Source organism: Cyrtonyx montezumae, unplaced genomic scaffold (assembly GCF_038088225.1).
Source record: "Cyrtonyx montezumae isolate F1298 unplaced genomic scaffold, pur_monq_1.0 scaffold_3, whole genome shotgun sequence".
Classification (NCBI taxonomy): Eukaryota; Metazoa; Chordata; class Aves; order Galliformes; family Odontophoridae; genus Cyrtonyx; species Cyrtonyx montezumae.
The window spans coordinates 121548921-121561887 of NW_027072034.1; the positions used below are offsets into that span (position 1 = coordinate 121548921).

The 12967-nt window shown below is 35.5% G+C and overlaps 1 protein-coding gene across 2 annotated transcripts in view; it reads right to left on the reverse strand.

Annotated features, from left to right (window-relative positions):
* The window catches only part of METTL25 (methyltransferase like 25), a 57673-nt gene that overhangs the window by 31332 nt on the left and 13374 nt on the right, over nt 1-12967 (reverse strand). For both annotated transcript variants that reach the window (XM_065743231.1, XM_065743232.1), the window contains exons 4-5: nt 9997-10623; nt 7142-7286 (exon numbers count right to left, since the gene is read on the reverse strand). In XM_065743231.1, coding sequence (XP_065599303.1) covers nt 7142-7286; nt 9997-10623 — 772 coding nt within the window. The remainder of the gene's footprint in view (nt 1-7141; nt 7287-9996; nt 10624-12967) is intronic.

Consider the following 12967-nt stretch of genomic DNA (forward strand, 5'->3'; position numbering starts at 1 on the left):
GTTGGTATAAAATGCACAACATAAAAGATTTTATGTCAAAACAATGCATCTTTTTTAAAGAAGGTAAACAATTATTTTATAATTATTTTTTTAAAGACTATTATTACATTCCTACAGATGCTATTGAAATAAGTGGTGTATCAAACATGTGTTGTTCATCATTTTCATGTTATTTTATTTCCACATAGTTCATTTTAGAGACCTTAATAATTACTGGAGAAGCGGGCATTAGTTCACATCCCATAAGCTCTCTGCTCTTGACAAACAAAGGCTGTCACTACATGCAGACTCTGTTCTTAAACAAGCTCAGGAAGGAATTACACCATTTCGACCAGCAGAAAATATACAGTGACATGCTCCAACAATATTACAAATACTACAATCCAAATAGGAATGTAATCTTGCTTCCAAAATTTTATAGCTTTAGTAATTCTTCTGTGCTCAGTCTGATTAAACTTTTTGCACTTGATCACAATAACAGTTATTATAAAAAAGTGAAAGGTTTTCTTCTCAGCTATGCCATTTATATTATGTTCTCAATACACTTTCTCCATTTCAAAGCATAAAATTGTTAGGATATTATTCTGAATCTCCTTGAAAGAGCACAAAGAATTTAACTGTGTTCTGTACAGTGACAAGAAGAAAAGGTTATTAACAGAAAACTTTCTTAGACCGGTAGTATAATAGCCACAGGCAAACAAGATGTTTTTCTTTCAAGGGTTGTAAAAGTAAAAAGTAATTCTGTATGTTCTTTTGATAATAATTGTATAGATCTCTATTTTTCTTAACTTTTAATCTCAAATCTCTTAAACCTTTTGCAGATACCTGAATGTGTACAGAGAATATTACTAGATAGTCCATAAAACTAATCAAAGATCTGTTCAAACACTCTGAAACATACTCAAGACATTTTGGTTCTTCCATGGCGCTCAGTGAAACAGCAGTATCTCAGTCTACTTCTAATGCTTTGAAGAAAGGAAAAGAACTACTTAAAATGAGTTTTTCCTTCTGTGGGAAAGACTAGAACTTCTTTTGATAAAGACTTTACAGTTCCTTGAGCTCATACTTTTCCTAAAAATCACATCACTAAAAGGGTTTTCTCTGGAAAAAAAAAATGTTCCTCCATTTCAGAAAATAGAATCATTTGTTTTCTAGACAATTTTCAGAACCCAAATGTAGGGTATGCTTAAGTTATTGCATATTATAGTAACCTTTGCTTTCTCAATTATAATCTCCTACTGTGCACACACACTCTAAATTGTAAATGTGAGATAGTTTCAGAATTTAATATATTTTTTATGCATCTAGTCATGAAAAATACCCTTGTAATTGAAATACATAATGCTGTCACTTAATGTCTATAAAGCTTACCTAGTTAACATTTTCTCAGGTTTCATATATTTTTCATGACCAATTTTGATAGAAAACACCTGGGTTTTAGTCAGTAGTTAGGTCTGTCACAGATTCATGGAAAGGTGCCTCGTGCAGCAATAGCTAAAGATGCCTTGGAAAGGAAATCAAGCTCTTTGATCTTTTGCTTGGAAATGTTTTCCTGTGTCGCCATGGTATCAGTGATAGCTATTTTAAGACATGGATATGGAATATCTTTGAAAATATAGCTAGGCAACATATAAATCATCTGCACTCTAATACTTCTAAAGCAGTGACTAATCTTTCCATATTTCAGTGGAATGGAGTAATATTATGTTTGCGTATGGAATCCTTTAGAAAATTCAGTTTTCATGTTTCTGCCTGCCAATTCCAGCTTATTCAAAGCCACAGCAGTTCTCACAAATCTGATAAAAAGTTGCACATGAATTGCAACAACCCCTTGCATCCCTCTCAGATCCCTTAATTATGTTCATTAGCTTCTAAAAACTAACATGTAATGGAAGCTTACATGTACATAACTTGAGAGTTCGAGACTAAGTCTTCTGCAAGCAGTTTGTTGACTTCATTTAGAAAGTCTTGCAGATAAACTCCTCTTCACATTCTCCTGTAGAGCTCTAGAATTTCTCTGCCTCACTTTTATCTTTTCCTTCCTAGTGTAGCGACCTGCTGTTGGAAATCCTTACAGAAGCTGGAGTTCATAATCTGCAGTACTCGGGCTAATATCAGAAAGGGGTTCTGATCAGTCTATCGTTGAAGCTATGATTATATCTATATTTTTTCTATATTATGAAATGTTTATTTATACGTAGCTATTTAGCTGTTCATGTGTTATTTTCTCAAAACAGGATATCAAATGAAGATTTCAGTACTCTCTAGATTGGCAGTGATGTATTTCAGGGTATGAATGGTGGGAGGGAGAGAATTAGAATACAGAAACACATGAATTGCTCTGTAAGGAAAGTCAAGTCTTAAGCAGAAAAACCTTAAAATTGTAGTTATTGTTGTTAAGAAATAATAGTCCATGTCCCAGAAACATGCTAAACATAAACATGTAAGTTTATGCAAAAAGTCTCTAGAAAAATCCTTCCTATTCTGATGTAATTGACTATCATGCATTAACAGTGAAGAAAAACCCCCAAGGAATCCATTACAGTAATGGCAAAGTGCATTGAATCCATAGAAGAATCTCTGTACAAACAGCAAATACTCCTTAAAGAAAGTCAAATTAAAACTACTAAGAATTTTCTGATAGCTGTCGTAATATTCCTTATTAACTCAAGTTTAGTATTTGATATGACTTATAGCATCAGTGAAATTTGAAGACAATTATCTCTAAAGCCACTGGCTTCATTTTTTTTCTTTTGTTTAATTGAACATAAATTTGAGATTACACAGCACCTTTGCTTGTTGTAGTTACTAGCAAATGAAAGCAAAGCCTCTCATGTTCTTAAGAGTTCAAAGTTATTTCCAGCATAACTGGAATTGACTTACTGTGCAAAATGAACAAACAAACAAATAAATTCCAGACAAATTTAGCTTAATTGTAGATATTTAGAAGGGTATACTATATACCAACTGCAAGATCCAAGACTGTGACTATAGCATGCACTTTTTTATCCAATTTGCTCCCAAAATACTCACAGCAGGACCAATGGCACACTGAATCAAACCATTTTACAGTATCTTTACTATTTTTAGATTGTAAGAGAAATTTAAGCTATTAGTCCTCAGCTCCTCAGAAAAACAAAACAAAACAAAACAAAAAAACAAGCTTCCAATAGCCACTGTGAACCATTAGCCTGCCAAAACTAGCTTAGTAATATTTTCTTGTTATTTTGTCAACTCAAAAGCTCAGACTTTTAAAAGCTATGTTAGGCATTGAAACAGGCAAATTTTCTTCCCATGATTATCAGTTAATCTCAGTTAATAAAAAGTGAAAAAAACAATTTTTTCACTGGCCTCAAACAAGACTGACTTTGGAATTAAATAAAACACAATGGCCAAGCAAGGCACCACCCAGTCTTTTTAAGTTATGTCAACTGTCAGTCCACAGCAGCTTTTGTGTGGGCTGGCACATCTGCTTTAAAAAGGCTTACAATAACAACCATCTGCATTTACATTAAAGACAAGGAAACAGCAAAGATGGAAAAAGTGCTACTTTGGCAGTGGTGAGGATAAGTGTTTTCCCTGATGCAAAACAAGACAGGCACAGGTTTGAGGTGGACACTCTCAACCTTTAGAGTAAGCACCTCAAGAAGATAAAAAGCTTTTAAACCAGGCAAAAGTTTAATATAAAATCAAGCACTTATCTAAAACAGAGAATCCTCAAAGCTACTAAGTCAAAAGAAAACAAGTATAAAATATTTATAACAGAATTTCCCACTGTGTCCTCACAGACAAACCCTTGCATATTGTACTGAAAACAATCGTGACTTCCGGTGTTCCAGACAATTCTGCACAATAAATTTGGTCTGCTTCTTAGCAAGTTCTTCTGTCTGTAACCACAGAGACCTAGCTCTAAGCCTGCATCCTAATACTCTCCACATAAGACCTGCATTAGTTTCCCTGGCAGAGTTAGTGGAAGTGAAGTGCTACCTACAATACAGGGACCACACAAACAATAATACACAAGCAAGACCATCCAAGAGAGCAGCGTGTCAGGAGCTGAGGGGACTTGCTGATTTCACAAGAAGGCCACACCATTATCCTTGAAAACTCACATCCATCCATCAAGGGAGGTTCCTGATGACAGGAAAAAAGCAAACATCACACTCAGTCTAACTTCAGTTCTCAGGAAGATTATGGAACAAATCTCGGAAGCCACATCCAGAAGAACAAGGAGATTGAGAACAGTTCAAGGTTCAACAGGAATCTGCAGTGTGCCCTAACAGACAAAAAAGCACACTGCATTTTAGGTTGAATTAAACAGCACAGCAAGCTGGTCAAAAGAGGTCATTGTTCTCCTATATTTACGATTGGTAAATTTATTAATGATTCCAGTAGGTGGACTATAATGTGGGTAGAGAACTGACAATATTTGAGTGCTCACCAGTGTAATTCACAGGTTCAGAGACATGAATATTTGCCTTCTTAAGCTCTTGTGAGACTACCTAGAATTTCTTTGGGATCCCCAGACCCTTTCTAGAATGAGCTCAATTGGAACTACAGGGCTGCACAGAAGATGAAAGATGGTCTAACTTCAGTGTTCTACCTAACGGAAAGGAACAAAAAAGGTTAAACCAGAGTTCTGGGGTTGAACAGTAAAAGGACATAATGCACTTTAGTTGAAAACTTCAGAAAAAAAAACTTGGTGGTAAGAAGGTCAAACACTGAAATGGGCTGCTGAATCACTGCCCTTGGAAATAAATTCAAAGCATGAGTACAGAAGGTCCCTGCAGCTGACTTGTGAGGCTGTTTGTACATTATAACTTCCAGAGGCCACTTCCAGTCTCATCACAGTTCACAAATGATCTAGTCAATTTTGGAGGCAGTACTGAACTCTCAGGAAGCCACAAGAAGGATTAGTTTACTTTTTGGACAGAGTGAATTGTTGGGTCTGGATCTGATTCACTATGGAGTCAAAGAACATGAACCATGCTTTGCCAGTTTGAAAGTTATCTATAGGAAGTGTAGGCACAAGCACTCGTTCAAGTCTTAATCATTTTCCGTTTTCTCTTTGAAGAACAATTGGCTCTTAGATACTGTTGGTTCTTGCACCATTACTCCTCCACTGCACATTCACCAGCAAATCGTATCATAGATGTCCTCTCCAGGGGAATATGGCAACAACATTTTAGTAATGCTAACAGTAACAGTAAAAAACAGAAATAAAAATTGAGAATTATTCAAACTTCCATGTTCTTTCCCCAAGAAAGAATACTATAATTTCCTTTTACTCTGCATAGAGAGTTCTTTAAGAGTAGTTTGTGTTCACCAAGAAGAGAGAAATCAAACAGCTAGAAATTCCAGCACACGGTTTGATTTCATTTCCATACTGTTCTAAAACTACATCCACATCTGTTTCTTTGAACTTAGAAAGGGCTATCACATCTGATGCTTTGGTGATGTCTGAGTACCAATATTTAGTAAAGCCTTACGTAATGATCTGGAAAAAGTAATCATCCAACAACTAGAGCAGGAAGCTGTTTGCAATAACAAGAATCGAGCAAATGTTTGAGACACACAAACTTAATTATGAGTGTCTAAAATGCTAATCACTTTTTAAAATCTTTAGTGTAAAAAAAATGTGGTTTTTTTCACTAATTGTGTTTCTAGAATTCAAATACAGCAAAATAAGTTTGAATTGTAACCTCTTTTTCTTTCTTTCTTTCTTTTTTTTTCCCTGGTAATTTGAAGCATTGTGAAATAATTGAAATCAATGAAGTCCAAAAGCCTCCAGAACTGTAGCAGATCCATACGGAGCAACATAAGTAAAAAGATTACTGAAACAAGAAACAGCTAGCATGTGTCATGGTCAACCCAGAGCTACGCCTTAGCTGGCTGAACAGCTAACTGTTGCAGAATAACAGCTGAGCTCCTCCTGTCTTTCTGTCCATGGAGCTCCCTGAGACAGATGAAATAAACTTTGCCGATCCACCTCTTTCCCAAATTTGGTTGATATGCTTATCAGTTTTGTTTTCAGCAGATGGTCATTTAGACAGCTCAGCTACATTACACTTGTTGGCTTAGAAAAACCAGCTACTTAATGCTTCTCATTATGCACTAAAAACAAATGAGCTAAACAGAAATGAAGTCGTTAATGCATTTGTAAATTTGTACACTGCTTGAAGTAGACACAGAAGGTGCTGTAGAAAATCCTAGAGAAAAGAGAGCATTGGATGTTGAAGTAGAAAGTGATGTGACAGGATTTAGCTGTAGTTTAAATCTTTTCTTATTATTTTATACTAGGACGCTTTTGAGTTGATATGCAGGAAGCATTAAATCACACAGAAAATAGTACTTCTGTTAGCAATGACTCCATCACTGTTGACTGCTAAACAGCAGACAACAGAAACAGCATGAGCTCTCCATGCTAAACCAACTAATCCAGCAGTTCCTTTACTACAGCAGGCATTCACTACATTTGTGCAAAGATAATCTGTAACCTGTTGTTTGAAGGCTGTAAAAAAGGTAAAAAATTTTGTTTTCAACTGAAGATACCAGTCTTCTATCAGAAATAATATGAAAAAATATTTTGAAGGAAAATTTCCCTATGGTGTGAATCTCCCGACACTTTTCAGCCTGTGTCTCCAAGAAAAGCTATTAAATATGCTGTTCTGTAATGTTATAAGACAGCAGAGCCCGAAAGCACAGCACTCAGATGAATGTTTTTTAGAGTATATTACAAGGACTTAATTCTGCTTCTAGATGTACATGTACAACTCAACATAAATGGATGCTGCGTGCAGACAGCCGAAGGCAAAATCTGGTACAAAACATTTCAAAAGGATGAAAACATTAGCCAAAAAAGTCTACACATTTTATGAGTGAAGTAATGGAATAAAACCAGCTGCATTCATAACCACATTAAAACATTCTGCAACGTCCCTAATTTCAGTAAGAATATTAGCAATATTGGCATAACAGGAAAGCTACAGGGCATCCAGGAGTGAATGACCCACGTAACGTAATTAAAATAAGTACTAAATAAGCCATTGGAAAGGAACAAACATCAGGAGGTTATTAATTAAAAGGTATAATATTCTCAACATGCAAACTGGCAGCCACAAGTTGAGCCCAGAATAATTACCTTCTTGGTTTTCATACTGTTCTGACAACAGATGGTAGCAGCAGCCTACACTGCAAACTGCTTGGATTTCAGGCTTGGCAGTAAAAATTCGTAGTGTGTTTGCAGCAAGGTCACCACATGTATGCAGACCCACCATTACACAGTCCTAAGAGAAGAAAAGAAAAAAAAAGGCACAATATAAAGCATCTCCCTGTGCATCTGAAAGAGCATGAATAACAACAAAACCCCAAACCCAAACATATTGCAGAAGGTCATTCATCTGTAAAGTTTAAACATACAACTCCATGATGGCTCCAGGTATTGTTCTTGAATCTTTCTAGGCATAATACAAGCACTCCGATTCTAAGAAAACACATTCTATGTCCTTTATGAGGATCCAGACTGCTCAGCATTTTGTTCATCTGCGGGGCTCTGTATCTCTATACATTATCTTCAAGAGGAAGCAAAAGCTCAGGACTGTGAACAGCAGGCGGTTAACTGCGTGGAAGAGAACATCTGCACAACAACTGGACACTGGCCATTTTCTCCTAGCTTTCCTGTCATAATTTTTACTATCACTGCTACTTCCTTTTCTTACTTCGGATTGACTACCATAACACAGACAGTTGGACCTATCTGTGGCGTTTCTGCTACTCTGAACTGCTGAAAACAAAACCACTTCCTAAATAAAAATTTAACTTCAAGACCAGGCCCTTCTTCATCTGCTTTGTTACTTCCAGAACTGTAGCTGTATTGTGGTGTGCCTACAACAGTAGTTTCAATAACAGATCAGCAATTCCTTCCCTAAAATAAAGAACTTCAGATACTCTGTTCTGTCCATTTTAATTTTGGGTTTCCTTTTCCTTCAGTTTCCCATTTCCTTCTATTTCTCCATCCAAATCACCCCTCTTCTGACTACTCAGAACAAGATTTTTCCCTTCCAGCACTGGGTGATGTGGTACATTGCACTTATTGCTTTGAATTCCAGTCTTATTTATTAAAAGTAATCAACACATAATTAGCCAACATTCAGTTGTGGGATCTTTCAGATTCTGTGCACACATCTATTTTTTTTTGTTCTATATTACTTCGTTGCTGTATCTGTACTGTTCACACATTTGTGTGAAACAGTACAAACTCCCTTCTCTTCCTGTTCTTTTTTCTCCTTCACTCTGTGCTACTCTCTCCATGATTGCCCTCCTTGCCTTAGCATCCAAAATTTTTCAGTGGCAAAAGTTCAGTTCCAGTTCAGCTTTGTTTTAAAGACATTTTTTTTCTGTTTGTCAGCTCCACCTCACCAATCCACAAAGCTTTTCTTCCACATAAAATAGAGCAGAACAGTACTGAAGTCTGGAGGCTAATGGAAGGTAAGCACTTGCAAAAGCAGCATTTAAAATGCTGCATTAAAGTTAGAGAGGTTCTTCCAGGGGAAAGTGAGTGGAAGATGGCAACCACATGTCATCCATTACATATCCAGGAAACACATCACAATGCTCAAAAAATCTGAACAATATGAGCATGATCTGTCTGGGTCAGGCACGCTTCTGGAGCATCCCTAACTTCCCTGAGGTTGCCTGGGTGTAAATGAAAACACTTTCTGGATCAGTGGCATCAGCGCAGAAAAATTTGTATCTCAGCATTAGTCCTGGGCTACAAACAAGCACACGTTACTATCTCTGCATTTCATCAGAAATTCAAATAAATTTCAGGATTCACAGCATAAATCAGTAAATGCTAATTTTACACAATCCACTTTTTATCCCCCCAATTTAGGAAAAACTGAGAAAAAAACCCCCATAATTTATAGTTAAAATAATAAATGTAAATGTTTGTAAGACTATTTGCAAAACAATATTTCCAACAATTCCAAAAATATTTTGAAGTCATTTAAATGATTGAATATTTTAAAGTATTTTAATTACACACATTCATCACACATAGCGTGCAGTCTGATTTTTTTTAACCACAATTATAGTTTTACTTTTTTACAGTAAAGTTTCTATAAAGACAGGCAGTGATCTCTTCTGCCTTTTATATCATACAAAACACATACTAAAAGGATACAAAATCCAACTGTGCAAGTTTAAAGGCAGATGCTTTACCTACTTTGTACAGGAATGTAAAGAACAACAGTAACTAACACAAACATGCAGTCCTAAATTAGAAATAAAATACACATCTGAATATATGAACACATACAAGTTTTCATCTTTCCATAAAAGACTGCCTATATCTATTCAATCAACATATGTCAGCTCAGGCACAGTAACAGCTTCTAGACAGCGTCATTGCCTTTAGGCAGCTGAGTTTGGACTTGCATGCATAGACAGTTCCTGCCAGCTAGCAGACAACTAAGTAAAGCAACTCAGAAAGGCCAAAGTATAAAAACATTACTTAAATGTAAAGCTCATTATTAGACCCTTATGTTGAGTATTATACTCCATAAATTATTTCATGCCTTCAGAGTTTTACTGAAATTATAAAAATATAAAACTTTAAGAAATTTCAGGAAAAACAGAAATTCCAGTGATTTAGATATTTGCCTCCCTGGTAAATAAAAAACTGTTCTTAAAACAGTTAGATGTCGTTTATAATCACAATGGTAAAATACTCAAATATGTTAAAATGTATGCTGTTAATCTTGATATTTGATTCTTATCTACTCCATAAATCCTAAATGCTGCTTTACATATTTGAAATAATACTAACACATATATTAAAATAGAAAAATAATCTCTGAATCTGTTATACATACTAGCATAAACTGGCTGGGCAGAGTATTCATTCACATATGTACACACAGCAAATATTATGGATGTACGAAAACAGCGATGTAAAGACAATGGAGGATATATTTCAAGTATTAGTGACATAACCTCTAAGTCTGTTATGATGTCACTGAGTTCTGTTTCCGCGCTGATGTAGGAGGTCAATGGAAAATAAAGGTTTGATTCACTTGACTTGCTCACTTCAGCCTTGAGAAATGCCACTTTTCTTTGTGCCTTTTCCTCTTCACACATTTTTCCATAGTTACACTGGGATGAAGAAAAAACTTCTACAGCATCAACAGGCAAAACACTGAGAAAAGCAAGAGCCTCTTCAGAAAGTTTGCTCTCATCACATTGTGCCTGAGCCAAATTGATTTCGGTTTGTTTGCTGGTCTCAGATATAGCTACTTCTGTGAAAACACAAGGAATGAAGTCTTGGGTAGTCCCTTGGTCCTGACTTTGAAGACTGCTGTTATTACTTAAGGGTTTTTCATTGATGTCTTTACATTTAATTTCATTCTTCATTGGCCTGTCATTTGCTTTTTCCAACCTCTGGGTTTCAGGATTGGCTCTTGCTCGACTCTGGTAAGTTTTCCAGTGTTTCTTCAATTTCCTGTTCCTTTCATGAGCACCGTTAGTATTGGTTTTTGATGAATCAATTCCATAAACTTTTAAGTTGTATTGCATAGACAAAAATGAACTCAGGTACCCCTTTCCAGAACCTATATCAATCACCTAGATAATGGAGAAAAAAGAAAAGTAAAAAAAAGTACTATATTAATAAGCAATAAGACACATTTCAATCACATGCAAAATATTTTCTTAAAAACTAAGCATGGATTTAATAATTACTTCATCAGTTATCCCTCCTACTATGCTTAAATCTGCTTTCTGGTGCACCTTCTGACTTTAAAAAACAGAATTATGTCAAAATTGATTTCCTCTAGAAAACAGACAATGCAATGCTTATGCACTGCACATGTCCTGACTCTTTTGCAAAATACTTTCAGTATGTATTTTGACACAGAACTTCCTTCTGTTAAAGAAAATAACTGTAAATCACCAACACTACCACCTGCCCTTGCCAAACAGAGTTAAAATACTGAGTTAGGAGAGGAAGTGCTCATATTAAGTTTAGGAATGAAGTCTGCTAAACTAAGCATACAGAAAAACCATCTTCAAATTCAGCACTTAACATAATCAATTCAGACATGACCTAAAGACATGCCATATTAATACTGCCTCTTGTGTCAGAACACTTAAACTTGTTTCTTTTTTTTTTATGAAATAATCCATACAAATCTGTGGAATAGAAGGATGGTTTTGTAATAAAACAAAGGGCCTGATATGTCACATGTGCTTCCCATTGCCTGTTCTGGAGGAAGGTGTGAATAGGAATGATAACTAGCTGAAAGTTTAGTTTCTCTCATAGCTGATAGCATGTGATACTTCAAGTGACTGACAAAATGCAAGAAGGAAAAACACTACACAGGGTAGTAGCAGAAACAAGGGCAACCTGAAAGCTTTAATTATGTAATCGCAGCTTTATATAATGTGTGCTTTAATTTATAACAAACACATATAATAAACATGTAACCACTGACTTGCAGAAGTCTAAATGTCAGCATGTACTTCATGCATCCATCTTAAACCTGACTGCATATTTCTAAATTAGGTAGGAATATGCAGTACAGAAATACCCTGACAGAAATGAAAAAACTATTGTTTATTCTAAAAATGTTAAAGACTGGTATAGTCATGCAATTAGGAAGAAAAAATTAAACAAACACAATGGAGAACACATACCATTAAGTAAAAATTGTCTACTCAGGAGATACACACCTTACTCAGCTGCATTCTCCAAATAATATTACTGCGTGTTTGCTTGCCTAGGTACATGAGAATCCTCAGATTTCTTAAGTGAAATTAGTAGAGGTGAGGATTTACTGAGAGGGAATTAATATAATCTAATATAAGCATACACATTGAAAATGTCATTTGTTACATTAATCAACAATATTCTCCCGTACTATTTAAAAGTGAAGGAAAGAAAAGTGCCTACAGATACTATTATTATGCAGAATATGCACATCTCCAGTTCTTCATGGTATTTTAACTACTTCTGTAAAGTCAATATTTGGACAGAGAATTACTGAAAAGTCCTGACTCATACATGTGATCTCTAGTGGCTATGAAGACCAACTGCTGTTTCTTTAAGATTTTTTCAACTGTTTACAAATGAAAAGAATCATAAAATGTTTTGGGTTGGAATGACCTTGAAGATCATCCAAGCACCCTGCCATAGGCAGAGATAGACCAATAGATCAGGATGCTCAAAACCTCGTCCAAGCTAGTCCTGAACACTTCCTGGGATGGGGCATCTATTCTCCAGAAAAAGTAACACATTGTTTAATTAGCACTGGGAGATTAGCTCTGAAATGAGGAAATTTTGACTAAAAAATGATGATCTTCTGCTAAACAAACAGACTGGATGAAATTAATCGTTATTTTACCTTCCCTTGATGACATAAGGAAAGGTAATCAGTAACTCATAGCAGATTTGCCAAGCAAGAACATTTAAAATGAAATTTCCGTGATATAATGAACACCAAAGGTCCTGTCCATAGTGAACTGGGTACTATGTTTAAGCACACTTTCTGGCAGTACAATCAAGAACTCCATTTCCATATGCCTTCCAACATTTCCCAGCACTAAATCAGAAATGCAATGGATGCTGAATGCAGAATTATATGCTTGCAACTGTTGTTGGACATGCTGCAGTTTCCAAGAAAACTTTCACAAATACATTAAAGGAAACACATGTGCAATTAAGTGAAGAATTACTACTGGCTTCTTTTCACAGTTTAATCAAGAACTTCTTTCTAAAAAGTTCCACTTATATGATGACAATGATGCTTAAGAGGGGCAGTAAACAACTAAAAAAAATTTAATTAATTTGCTGCAATGCTACCTGCTTCAATGTTTTAATTCAAATCATTAATCTCAAAGAGGTAATTACAGCAGTAACAGAATTTTTGCTTTTATTTTCATTTTTACTATTTATTCTAATATACTGTAA